Below are 14382 nucleotides of genomic sequence, written 5' to 3'. Positions count from 1 at the left end.
CGAGCACATTTTGGATGCTCCCGTCGAATATAAAAGCTACTGCTTCTTCGCATCTTCCATCATTTGTCTTTGTCGTCTCGAGGTGAACGCATCGAACGAGAGCTGCCCACTTTCTTCGTTTGCGTTTTCGTCATTCTTCTTTGACGGCCGTGTCGGCTCCGTGGCGGTGGTTTTCGGCAAGGGTGCTGTTGCACATTCATCTTCTAACCGTCTAACGCGGCAGACCAAGGAAGTGTTTGAACATCAGTTTGATCGACGGTGGTGACAGAGGCAGCAGTAAAATCCGGAATCGCACCCACGGCAGCAAGCGGCGGGCCAATTTTCGACGGCTTCCAGCAAACAGCACGGAGAAATCCAACACGCATTGCGTGGCATGATGAATTTATTTCAATTTCTTCCTAAAACCGTCAATAATTCAAACGGTTCTTTTCAGGACCATCAAAAATGCTTCCTAGAGAGTTAATTGGATAAATTTCCTCCATCGACCGAGAAAGTGTAGTGAAAACCAATAGTGAAAGATTGAATTCTTGGTGGTGGTTCAGCAACAGTGAAGGCGATCACTAATCTCATCCACGGCAGCAAGCGGCGGGCCAATTTTCGACGGCGTTCAGCATTCAACACGGGGAAATCTAACACGCATTGCGTGGCATGATAAATTCATGTCAATTTTCTGTCTGAAATCGTCCAATATTCAAACGGTTCTTTTCAGGACCGTAGAAAATTATTCCTCAAGAGTTGTGAATCAGATAATTATTTCATTCCATCGCTCGGTAAAAGTGTGGTGCAACCGAAAAGTGAAAAATTGTATGCTTGGTGGCCCCGCAACAATAATGATGCCGGCCACTAATGATTCCACCAGGAATTTAGCAACGCATTATCCTGTCCAGACCATTTTTCGTGAAACATTGTTTAATTTAACCATTTTTCGAATTAAAATAATCTAAATCTTCCAATATTTTGGTTACTTAATTCGTTATATGAAAATTTTCTTATTTCTCGGTTGATTAACCGTTTCAAGCGTCTGTTGCATGCGGGGCGGGACATGCAAACGAAATAAACTGGAAAGCCAATCGAATGGGAGGAGCTTCATCTGCCAATCTAGGGACATAAAAGCTGTTCCCCCTGATTTCTTTCGTCATTTTCGTTGGATCAGTCAGGCAGGGTGGATGTCACCTCCACAGCTGAGCAGTGGCACTTCAACCCAGCCGCAACTCTCGGCTATCGTGCGGATAGCACCAGGAATCTCATCCATGGCCGAAAGCGGCGTACCAGTTTTCGGTGGCATCCTGTATTTAGCAAAGAGAAAACCAACACGCATTGCGTGACATGATGTTTTCATGCCATTTCGTTCCTAAAATCGTCAAATAATCAAACGGTCCTTTTCAGGACCACCGAAAATAATTTCTCAAGAGTTGTAAATCAGATAATTTCATTCCATCAATCGAGAAAAGTGTGGTTCAATCGAAAAATGAAAAATTGAATTCCGGCCACAAATCGTTCCACCCAGAATTTAGCATCGCATTGTCCTATCAGAAACATTTTTCGTGAACATTGGGGAGCATCCAGAAATTACGTCACATTTAAAGGGAGGGGGGTCAGCAAAGTGTGACGACCCATACAAAAATTTCAGAGGTCCCTCCCATGCAAAACGTGTGACATAGTGAAGAGGAGGGGTTGAAAATGACAAACTTTTGTGTGCCGTAATTTAAGGACGATCCCTTGTTTAATTCTAGCATTTTTGGAATTAAAATGATCTAAATCTTTTTATATTTTGGTTACTTTATTTGTTAAATGTAAATTTCTCTTATTTCTTGGTTGAAAATCGTTTGAAGCGTCCGAAGCATGCGGGGCGGGTCATGCAATCGAAATAAACTGGAAAGCCAGCCGAATGGGAGGAGCTTCATCTGCTAATCTAGGGGCATAAAAGGTGTTCCCTCTGATTTCTTCCGTCATTTTCATTGGATCAGTCAGGGAGGGTGGAGGTGGACCTCCACGGCTGCGCAGCAGCACGTCAACTGCGACGAGTGGTATCACCAGGAATCTCATCCACTGATCACGGCTGCGGTGGGCCCGGCGATGGGCTCCGGAGCTGGGTAGCTGCGCACCAACCCAGCGACGACTCTCGACTATCTATCTGATAGAACCAGGAATCTCATGCACGGCAGCAGGCGGCGGCAGTTTTCGATGGCTTCCCGCATTCAGTGCGGATAATTTTCAATTGTCTTTCTAAAATCAACCGTTATTTGAAGGGACCTTTTCAGGACCAGAGAAAATTATTCTTTAAGAGTTATGAATCGGATAATTTTCGGATATATTCCATCGATCGGTAAAAGTGTAGTACATTCGAAAAGCGAATGGTTGAATGCTTTGTGGCTCAGCAACAGCAAAATCGATCACTAATCTTTCTACACGAAATTTAGCAACGCATCATCTTATTCGAACAATAATTGTTCGAATAAGATGATGCGTTGCTAAATTTCGTGTAGAAAGATTAGTGATCGATTTTGCTGCAATTATTGTGCCTGAAACATTGTTTCATTCTAATATTTATCGAATTAAAATGATCTTAACTATTCAATACCTCTATTAGTTTATCCGTTCGATTAGAAATTGTCTCAAAGAACGGTTGATTAGTCGTTTGAAGCGTCTGACACAATGTGGGCGGGTCATGCAAACGGAATTAACTGGAACGCTCGCCGAATGGGAGGAGCTTCATCTGCTAATCTAGGGGCATAACCACTATTTCCTCTGTTATCTTTCGTCATTTTCCTTGGATCAGTCAAGGAGAAGGGAGATGCCACCTCTCAGCTAGGCAGCTGCACACAAACTCAGCGATGACTCTCGCCAGGAATCTCATCCACGACAGCAAACGGCCGCATTCATACATGCAATAATTGTCTTGCCAAAATCTTCCGTTTTATAAACGGTCTTTTCCAGGATCAGCGAAAATGAATCCTCAAGAGTTATGATTCGGATAATCAAAAGCGACAGACTGAAAGCTTGGTAGTTCAGCAATAGTGAAGTCGGCCACTAATATGTTCTTCCTGGATGAAAACAACATTATTGTGGAAAAGGAGTTTCACGTTAAACTTTAGTTGAAAAGATCTATCTAACGCCGTTCAATTATCTAATAATTTTATCTGCTCGATGAAAATTCTCTCGTAGAACAGTAATTTGACAATTTCTCTTCAAAACGAAATAACTCTTGAACTAGTCAACATCTTTCCAAGTAACCGAACCAGTTGAATAACAGCTTCTTGAGCTAAAGTTAGCTTAAGAGTGATTTGTTTTACTCTTATACAGCAAAAATGTTTGTTGGGTTATAAATGCGTTCAGCGAAAGCGATCACACAACAACTTTACTCAACACATCAGTCCACCATTTGTATTATCATAACAACAAACATTGTATTATGGAATTATAAAAGTCGGAATCTCGTTCCAGCCTTTGTCCTACGTCAACATTGCGGTTATGTCTCAGACATTACCCACTCCTAGTTTTTTTGTTTTAAAGTTGCTCTATAAACACACCGTGACACGTCATGTAAATTTCATTTTAGTCATGTAAACTTAGTGTTATGATGGTTTACATGATATATCATGTAAATTTGTGTTGTTATATGTCATGTAAACTCTCAGAGTCATGCTGAATTACATGACATATAATGGAAGTTTACATGATATTTCATGTAAGCCTGTGGAGGTACCTGGGCACCCCCCACAGTAAGCTGTCCCTTACCGCGTTAATGCAGGGCTCTGGCGTGGTGGACCTTTTTCCCGTGCGACTCGTGGGATGAAAAAGTGAGCAAAAAATCAAAGTTTAGGTGGAAGTAGTGGTGCGATCAACCCCTTCGCAAGAAGCAGGTTGATGAGATCTCCGACAAGGAGAAGTGAAGAGATAGGCGCTGGGAGTTGCGTACGCAGCTCAAGCGTAGGTGCTCCAATCCACTTCCCGGCAAGCTAGCCGGTGGAAGTTATGGACGGAGCGTGGTTGTTGAGGGCCGTCTACCAAGAATCAAAAGGACGGTCCGCAAGAGAGGTGGCCGAACAAGGTGGAAGCGACTGCTCGCGACAAACGTGGCAAGCAATCGTAGAAGCGGGCGAGGCAGCCGTCAGGCGAGGAGCTATCTGGCGGTGCCCGAAAGGCCAGGTGAATCATTATCCCCGAAAGTCGGTAATAATGCTGGAAGGTCGGGCCCCCGCCAGGGTTCCCAGAAAGCTGGGAAGGGTGGGCCTGAAAAGGCTGGCCCGTCCCGGAACGATGGGAACAAGGGGTTGCGACCGTTTGTGGGCCCTCAACAGCCACAGAGCAGGGCGATCCAAGGGGAGGACCCCCCTTGGACGAAGGTAGAGCGGAAGAGGAAGAAGAAGGTGAATCCGCAGGTACAGTCGAAACCCGCTCGTTGAGCGACAACCTCGACCCAACCAACGAATCTGATTCGCTGGTTGGGTGAAGTGACAGGAGTAAAAAAATCCTGGAGGGGCGTTCGCATTCTTTGTTTTGGTCGCGTTCGAGTTGGAAGCAAAAAGTGAAATCGTGTTTATTTTTTAGTTTGTTTTATACATTTTTGTACATATTGGTACGTATTATTATTACAACCGAGATTACAACATATGCGATAATTATCTACTCCTATTTTCAGTCGGTGAAAATGGAGATGGTTGGACAGGCTTCCGGATCAAAACGGAAACACACAACGCTCTCACTGGTCGACAAACTGAAGATCGCCGAAGAAGCGGAAGCTGGAGTAACGTCCCGTAAGCAGATCGCTAAAAAATGGGGAGTTGGGGAATCCTCGGTGGGCAGATTTCTTCAGAATAAGGCGGCGATACAACTGGCAGTAGAGAAGCATAGAGAACACGGGCTAAAGCATCGGAAAACGCTAAAGGAGCAGCATTATCCGCTGATGGAGGAAGCACTTTTTATTTGGATATTGCAGCAGCGGGAAGCCAACATCATTGTTCCGGCGGATATTTTGCGGGCCAAAGGAGAGTCTCTATTCAAAGAGTTCCAAAAGCATGGATGCTACTGTGATCAATCATTTCTTGCTTCAAAAGGTTGGGTTCAACGGTTCAAAGAACGCCACGGTCTGCGAATGGTGATAACTGCGGGGGAAAAAGCTTCTGCTGACCTTGATGCTTATGCCAAGTTCAAGCCAGTATTAATGCAAAAAATACTCGACATGGGTATCAGCGGATCACAACTGTTCAATGCAGACGAGTCGGCAATTTTTGTTAAGCTGATTGCATCTAAAACAGTGGTGTTGTGGGATGAGAAAGCTGCTTCGGGGCGGAAGCTTAACAAAACACGGTATACCTTTATGCCATGTTCTAACTATGATGGCTCTCTTAAACTAAAACTGATGTTTATTGGGACATCGGAAAACCCACGAGATCTCCCCCGCGGAGCCGACAAAGGTTTACCGGTTTCGTACTATTTCTCAAAAAAAGCGTGGATGACACGCGTTCTGTTTCGGAAGTGGTTCGAAGATGAATTTGTGCCAATTGTGCGAAAATTTTGTAGGGAGAGGAATATGGAGCCGAAGGCTCTACTGGTGCTTGACAACTGTTCGGCGCACCATGACGGTTGCGAATTAATGAGCGACGATGGTCTTATTCAAGTACTTTTTCTTCCACCCAACGTTACCAGTGAATGCCAACCAATGGACCAGGGAGTAATAAGTGCAATAAAGAGACGCTATAAGCGAAAACTCATGCTGAAACTAGTTCTTGAAGACGAACACTTGTCCTTCGACCAACGGTTGAAAAACATTTCATTGAAAATGAGTATCGATTGGTTGGCTTCTTCTTGGGACGAAATCAGTTGTTCTACCATCAGAAATTCATGGAACAAGCTGATTGACGAGTTTCCAGGATTTGATTTCGCTGATGATCCAGATTTTACACCAGGTGTGTGTAAAGACGATCCCAATGACATAAAAGCACTCGTCGCAGCAGCCGATAAGCTGGTTGGAACGCATACCGATGAAGATGATGTGAATCGCTGGCTCAACGACGAAGTGGTGGATTCTGATGGCAACTTGTTAAGCGGAACCAGCCAGGTATACACCGATGAAGAAATCATCGTGGGAGTGCTTCAAGGTTTCGGAAATGCAGCGTATGAAGCAGAGTGGCTGGATGATACCGACGAAAATGTTTCTGGTGGTTCATTGACTTTTGAGGCTCCAGCAACAGGGGAACCTCCAGTCAAGCCAGATTTTCGCTCTGTGCTACAGTCGCTTGACAACGTCATCGAATATGTCGAGGATGATGTTTCAGAAGTGACACGACTCAAATCATTGCGCAGCAAACTGATCGAAAACGAATGGAAGAGACAAAATGTTTGATTTTTTGAACATTTTACGAACTATCACTGCATTTTTTAATGTAATTTGCTTTTATTGAAAATAAATATGAAATGAAAATGTTTTTCGGTAATCGACAAAGACTTTGAACTCAAAAATCATTGACTTACCCCTCGGAGGAATTGAAGATTGGTTGTCATTTTCAGTTTGACGTTCGATTTTGACATCCAGGTGCTTTTTAGTTGGCTGATCACCCAACTAACGGAGGCCCAACTAAAAAGTCACCCAACTATTAAACCCCCAACCAGCGAGTCATGACTGTACTTAGTTTTGAGTATTTTTTATCTCGCTTTTAAGTAGTTTCGATTCCCCGTGTACTCAAATCCCACACTGGGTACAACTTTCTGAACGAGAGTTCCACTTATGTTATGTGGTTTCAGTGTTTACCGACTCGAAGTTACCATTCAAAAATCGCAATGCAAGGCCGAAAAATCTTTAAACTCGTGGTGTACGATGTTAATCCCATTATTTTCAAGTTGGGACAAACTCATGTCGCATGGGTTGTTTTGTCGCAACAAATACAGGTTGCGACATTGTCATTATTGTTGCGCGATGGTTGAATTTTGATTCACTGACTTTAACTTATTCTAGAACTTATTTTATGAACATTTCATAACCATTTTTGTGTCTTGTCTTTCAACTAGGGTAATTTTCCAATTGTTGCACACCTCATAAGAATAACATGGAGTGTGCAACAATAGACGAGTTCAATGAAGGAATTAAAGTTGTACAAAAAAAAAAAATGGCAATTTGAATAAAAAATCCGACTCAGATTTCATTTGGAAGTTGACCCCTAACTTTTGCACAGTGACATGTAAACCTAACTCGATAATTTGAATTATGTTATGAATTTTTCAGCAAAAATTTAATGAATGGCTCTCAAAAGGGATAGAAATAGGGTTCCAATGCAACGTTCATTTCAAAATTTGGTCGACCCAATTTTGAATTACACGGAAAACAATTTTTCGTACAGATTTAGGAAAAACATGTAAGTTTAGGCCGTAAGGATTTCGGGTGAACTATCTAGTTCATTCGAATCTCGACGGGGACTACGACAAGGTGATGGACTTTCCTGCCTACTATTCAACATCGCCCTGGAAGGTATTATGCGACGAGCCGGGCACAACAGCCGGGGTACGATCGTCACGAAATCCGGCCAATTTGTCTGTTTTGCATTCTTCTCTTGTTGATTTTCCGGTGCTAGTCTTTTTTACGGCTGGCTCGCAGGGCCTGACACCAAGGGCCGATTCTTCAACATTAGCATAATAAACGTGCACAGCCCTCACTCCGGAAGCACTGATGATGACAAAGACGCATTTTACGCGCAGCTCGAACGCGAGTACGACCGCTGCCCAAACCACGACGTCAAGATCATCATAGGGGATCTAAACGCTCAGGTAGGCCAGGAGGAGGAATTCAGACCGACGATTGGAAAGTTCAGCGCCCACCAGCTGACGAACGAAAATGGCCTACGCCTCATCGATTTCGCCGCCTCCAAGAACATGGCCATTCGTAGCACCTTCTTCCAGCACAGCCTCCCGTATCGTTACACCTGGAGATCACCACAACAAACGGAATCGCAAATCGACCACGTTCTGATTGATGGACGGCACTTCTCCGACATTATCGACGTCAGGACCTATCGTGGCGCTAATATCGACTCCGATCACTACCTGGTGATGGTTAAACTGCGCCCAAAACTCTCCGTTATTAACAACGTACATTACCGGCGGCCGCCCCGGTACGATCTAGAGCGACTGAAGCAACCGGATGTCGCCACCGCATACGCGCAGAATCTCGAGGCAGCGTTGCCGGACGAGGGTGTGCTCGATGTGGCCCCTCTAGAGGACTGCTGGAGTACAGTGAAAGCAGCCATCAACAACGCAGCCGAGAGCACTATCGGGTACGTAGAACGGAGTCGACGAAACGATTGGTTCGACGAGGAGTGCAGAGCGGTTCTGGAGGAGAAGGATGCAGCGCGGGCGGTAATGCTGCAGCATGGAACCCGACAGAATGTGGAGCGATACAGACAGAAGCGGAAGCAGCAGACCCGTCTTTTCCGGGAGAAAAAGCGCCGCCTGGAAGAAGCGGAGTGCGAGGAAATGGAACTGCTGTGCCGTTCACAGGAAACACGCAAGTTCTACCAGAAGCTCAACACATCCCGCAAAGGCTACGTGCCGCAAGCCGAAATATGCAGGGATAAGGAAGGGAGCCTCCTGACGGACAAACGTGAGGTGATCGAAAGGTGGAAGCAGCACTTCGACGAGCACCTGAATGGCGAAGAGAATGTAGGCACGGAGGACCAAGGCAGCGGAGGAAATGACTATGTCGGTGCAGCAGAGGACGGGAACGAACCAACTCCCACGCTGAGGGAAGTTAAGGATGCCATCCACCAGCTCAAAAACAACAAAGCGGCTGGTAAGGACGGTATCGCAGCAGAACTCATCAAGATGGGCCCGGAAAAGTTGGCCACCTGTCTGCACCAGTTAGTAGTCAAGATCTGGGAAACCGAACAGCTACCGGAGGAGTGGAAGGAAGGGATAATCTGTCCACAAGAAAGGCGACAAGTTAATGTGTGAGAACTTTCGAGCGATCACCGTTTTGAATGCCGCCTACAAAGTGCTATCCCAGATCATCTTCCGTCGTCTTTCACCTAAAGTAAATGAGTTCGTGGGAAGTTACCAAGCCGGTTTCATCGACGGCCGGTCGACAACGGACCAGATCTTCACCGTACGGCAAATCCTCCAGAAATGCCGTGAATACCAGGTCCCAACGCATCACCTGTTCATCGACTTCAAAGCGGCATACGACAGTATCGACCGCACAGAGCTGTGGAAAATTATGGACGAGAACAGCTTTCCCGGGAAGCTGACTAGACTGATAAGAGCAACGATGGACGGTGTGCAGAACAGCGTAAGGATTTCGGGTGAGCTATCCAGTTCATTTGAATCTCGACGGGGACTACGACAAGGTGATGGACTTTCCTGCCTACTATTCAACATCGCCCTGGAAGGTGTTATGCGACGAGCCGGGCTCAACAGCCGGGGTACGATCTTCACGAAATCCAGCCAATTTGTCTGTTTTGCGGATGACATGGATATTATTGCCAGAACATTTGGAACGGTGGCAGAACTGTACACCCGCCTGAAACGTGAAGCAGCAAAGGTCGGACTGGTGGTGAATGCGGCTAAGACAAAGTACATGCTGGTAGGTGGGACTGAGCGAGACAGGACAAGCCTTGGCAGCAATGTTACGATAGACGGGGATACTTTCGAGGTGGTAGAAGAATTCGTCTACCTCGGTTCCTTGCTAACGGCTGACAATAACGTGAGCCGTGAAATACGAAGGCGCATCATCAGTGGAAGTCGTGCCTACTATGGGCTCCAGAAGAAACTGCGGTCAAAAAAGATTCACCCCCGCACCAAATGTACCATGTACAAGACGTTAATAAGACCGGTGGTTCTCTACGGACACGAGACATGGACGATGCTCGAGGAGGACCTGCAAGCACTCGGAGTTTTCGAGCGACGGGTGCTAAGGACGATCTTCGGCGGTGTGCAGGAGAACGGTGTGTGGCGGAGAAGGATGAACCACGAGCTCGCTGCACTTTACGGCGAACCCAGCATCCAGAAGGTGGCCAAAGCCGGAAGGATACGGTGGGCAGGGCATGTTGCAAGAATGCCGGACAACAATCCTGCAAAGTTGGTGTTTGCTAACCATCCGGTTGGTACAAGAAGGCGTGGAGCGCAGAGAGCACGATGGGCGGACCAGGTGGAGCGTGATCTGGCGAGTGTTGGGCGTGACCGAGGATGGAGAGCTGCAGCTGCAAATCGAGTATTATGGCGACAAATTGTTGATTCAGTATTATCATGAATTTGATGTGAACTAAATAAATGAATTGTCTGTTTTGCGGATGACATGGATATTATTGCTAGAACATTTGGAACGGTGGCAGAACTGTACACCCGCCTGAAACGCGAAGCAGCAAAGGTCGGACTGGTAGTGAATGCGGCTAAGACAAAGTACATGCTGGTAGGCGGAACCGAACACGACCGGATCCGTCTGGGTAGTATTATGAATTCGATTGGAAATCAAAAAAACTTTATTTGAGAAATATATTTTTGCTAATTTTAAGTTGTTTACAACATACATCGGAAGTGACGTATATGATAGTGCATCATTGAACGCACACAGCGCACCCTACCCGGTACTGAAAAAAAGTGTCGCTATTCGAAAAGTGTCGCTAGTCAAAACGTCGCTATTCGGTTTGGTGCTGGCGCCATAATAATGTTACGATAGACGGGGATACTTTCGAGGTGGTGGAGGAATTCGTCTACCTCGGTTCCTTGCTAACGGCTGACAGTAACGAGAGCCGTGAAATACGAAGGCGCATCATCAGTGGAAGTCGTGCCTACTATGGGCTCCAGAAGAAACTGCGGTCAAAAAAGATTCACCCCCGCGCCAAATGTACAAGACGTTAATAAGACCGGTGGTTCTCTACGGGCACGAGACATGGACGATGCTCAAGGAGGACCTGCAAGCACTCGGAGTTTTCCAGCGACGGGTGCTAAGGACGACGTGCAGGAGAACGGTGTGTGGCGGAGAAGGATGAATCACGAGCTCGCTGCACTTTACGGTGAACCCAGCATCCAGAAGGTGGCCAAAGCCGGAAGAATACGGTGGGCAGGGCATGTTGCAAGAATACCGGACAACAACCCTGCAAAGCTGGTGTTTGCAACTGATCCGGTTGGCACAAGAAGGCGTGGAGCGCAGAGAGCACGATGGGCGGACTAGGTGGAGCGTGATCTGGCGAGTGTTGGGCGTGACCGAAGTTGGAGAGCTGCAGCTGCAAATCGAGTATTATGGCGGCAAATTGTTGATTCAGTATTATCATGAATTTGATATTAACTAAATAAATGAATGTAAGTTTAGGTAAACTTTTTATACTAAAAAATTCATATGAAATTTGTGATAAGTATCTGCGAATCAAATCTAACCCTCTATCTTTCGATAGAGTCCAAGAACGAATGGATTGAATGAAAGATGCCTGAGATATGACCGAAAAACATTTCTATGTTTTGAAGGGGTGAACCCAAACATTTGCACGGGAGTGTATATTGTTCCGTAAGTTTGATGTGGGCTCTATATTTGTGCTTCCAAAAAAATTGAGAACTCCGCCTTCTAGATTAAAATCAGTCATTACCAATTCAGTAACAAATTTTGAAAACGACGTATAATCAATGGTGTAGCATTGATTATACGTCGTTTTCAAAATTTGTTACTGAATTAATAACCTCAGCTAATAACCAACCATATCTTGGGGTGGCTTTTAACGTTGAACTTTTCGTCATTGAAATCATCGTCATCATCAAACATTTGAAAGCAGTTTTTTCGTTCAAAACAAAAGTTTTTGCTATGAAAATATATTCACTGTACTCCACATGAGGAATATAATGCAGTGAATATATTTTCATGATCCTTGTTTTGATTTGCAGCGAGAAAACTGCTTTTTATTTTCCGAAAAATGATGACGAATGTTTGAGCCTTAATAGAGCTGATTAATGCACCAGTAAAGTTGCCTGGGACTTGACACTCCTTTCATTGAACGACCTTTTTGTTCGCCACCCGGTCAGGTCCTTAGATCAGCGAGATGGGGAGTGTTGGTTAGTAATCTACTCAGAATGTTCAAAAACAAGGCTCGTATTCGTATAGCCACCGCTGTAGAGACGTGGATATTCAGCATGTCCATGCTGAGGGTGACGTTTCGATTTTTGATCGAAACTTTTCGTAATTGAAATTTCCTTGAATTCCTTGCTCTCGATTAATATATGTGGAAATGCTCATAGACCACTATGCTAAGATGCAGGCTTTGTCCCGGTTGGGACTTACGCCAAGAAGAATAGGAAATCAAGTTGGTTGAAAACCCCTTTCGCAGTCCAACGTAAAACAGTCAACAAAGCATCGGTTCACCCCTTGGCAAAGTTTTCTTTTCCCTTCGTTTCGTACACTCTGACACTCCCACAGTGAAGGCTCACTCATCTCTCCGCTCTCCCGTAACTCACGCTTAAATTCATTCACATAGAAATGTGTTCCAAACGTGCGATAAAAATTCAGTTAGTTGAAACTGTTACTGAGGTGGCCATCAGGGAAAGTCTTTGGTCAAGAATTCTTCACCATTAATGTAACATAAAAGCCATATCCGTGCAATTTACTGCACCCACTCTCTGCGTAAAAGCTAGCGAACACAATGTGTGTATAAGTCTGACCGTGCTCTATCACAGTGCCGACCGGAGCAAAAGTGAACGACGATGAACAGGGGGCGGCTCACCCAACGATGATGATTACAACAATGGAGAGTAGGAGAAAAATTTCGCCCCGTCGTCTGACGGTCGACTGATATAATTGCGAATTTTCTAGAGGTGCCTGCATGGAGAATGACGGATCATGTTTTTTTCTGCACACTTACCCATCAAATCGGATGCAAGGGCTTCCTTCTGGTCGACGGGAACTTTGGCAATCTTGCCTCCCTTGTAGACGTAGCTGCCCTCGACCGACTTGAACTCCAAATAACGGGTCACGCCCGTGTGGATCAGCAACTTGACGAGCAGCCCATTGGCCATCAAAAACTTCGGAATCAAATCGACGTTCCAGTCCCGACCGCGACCGTACTTTCCCTCGGGCAGCTGTACCCCGAACCGGGAGAACAGATCCTCCAACGGCGTGATGGATGCCGATTCGCCTCCGTAGTACTTATTCCGGTCGATATGCAGCACTTTCTTTCCCGACACCGACAACATTCCGCTGAGGATGCACTCCTTCAGTCCAGTGCCGAGGACAATGGCGTCATACTCCTCATCCATGGTGTGTGCTGGGTGGGTTTTCTACCTTTTCACCGACGATAATCCGAAACTACTGCAATCGCACGAATCGCAACACAACCCGGACCGTTATCGCGTAACTTTTCCGACACTTTACACCCGATTTCCGGAACAAATGAACGAGATATTGGGTTTTTTCACTTTTGCCCTTTTTTACTTGTTCCACGAATGCAGCAAACTTCACCAGCAGCGAACGAAAAATCGACTTCCTATCACTTGGCCGACGAGAAAATATTTGACACACCAGCACAGCAGCAGCAGTCAGTCAAGTTGAACGACAGCACGGGACGGGAGTTGGTGCTGGAGAAGAAAAAATGGGCGAAAAAAGGGAAAAAGAATGATGTGTGCGTTTTCAAGCGTTTGTTGAGGAGGTGACAGATCTGTCAAAAAAGGGAAAACGAGGGGCACGAAAAATTTATTAAGCGAAACGAACGCTTTGCATTTTTGAAACATTTCAGGGAAACACGAAAAATAAAAAAACAAACGTCTTGAAATCCCGCTTCAACATTTCATTGAAACTTCAAACGCACAAATCTCAAGAAGCAAGCTTCAAACAACACCCAAGTAACCATTAAGCCGTAAAAATGGCATTAAGTCGGCTCTATAGTCGAATGTAGAACCTGGCTAACAGAGCTAATTGGTTCTATATCCTCTTATAGAGCTGCTCAAAAGCCACTTTTGGCGAATTATTCGGCTGATATACGGCCAACTTTAAAATATCGTACCAAGTCTCTGGAGCGAAAGTTGTCAAAAGTGAGACAAAGAAAAAAGAAAAAAAATATTTTGTTTATCTCCTGTTCTTTTCTAACTTCCTTCGCTTCCATTGAAGTTGCTTTTTTGCTACTTCATCCAGATTCTAGCTGTTGTCCTCCGGGTTCCTGATCAAGTCCAAGTCTGTTGCCTTTCTCATCTGCTCCACCAATGCACCATGGGAATGGTGTGATCAAACTAGTATTTAAACCATGAAAAACAAAATAGTTTGGGCATTTCGAAGGTTGAAAATGATATTGGATGAGGCCCTAGTAGCACATATGTTTTAGAAAAGTCAATGTGACTCCTATATGACCAAATTTGGTCATATAAGAGTCACATGTACTGATGTAGAACAAGTGTGCTACTGGGGGGTTGATTCAATGGTAA

The 14382-nt window shown here is 45.2% G+C and overlaps 1 protein-coding gene across 1 annotated transcript in view; it reads right to left on the bottom strand.

Moving 5' to 3' along the window:
• The window catches only part of LOC115258453 (rab GDP dissociation inhibitor alpha), a 33694-nt gene extending 20164 nt beyond the window's left edge, over positions 1 to 13530 (bottom strand). The window contains exon 1 of the mRNA XM_029858554.2: positions 12831 to 13530. Within this exon, the coding sequence (XP_029714414.1) occupies positions 12831 to 13224 (394 nt within the window). The 5' untranslated portion in view covers positions 13225 to 13530. The remainder of the gene's footprint in view (positions 1 to 12830) is intronic.
• Between the last annotated feature and the right edge of the window lie 852 nt (positions 13531 to 14382).

This window comes from Aedes albopictus, chromosome 2 (genome assembly GCF_035046485.1).
Source record: "Aedes albopictus strain Foshan chromosome 2, AalbF5, whole genome shotgun sequence".
Taxonomy (NCBI): Eukaryota; Metazoa; Arthropoda; class Insecta; order Diptera; family Culicidae; genus Aedes; species Aedes albopictus.
Note: the sequence above shows the minus strand (reverse complement) of the source record. Positions and strands in the feature narration are given on the sequence as shown.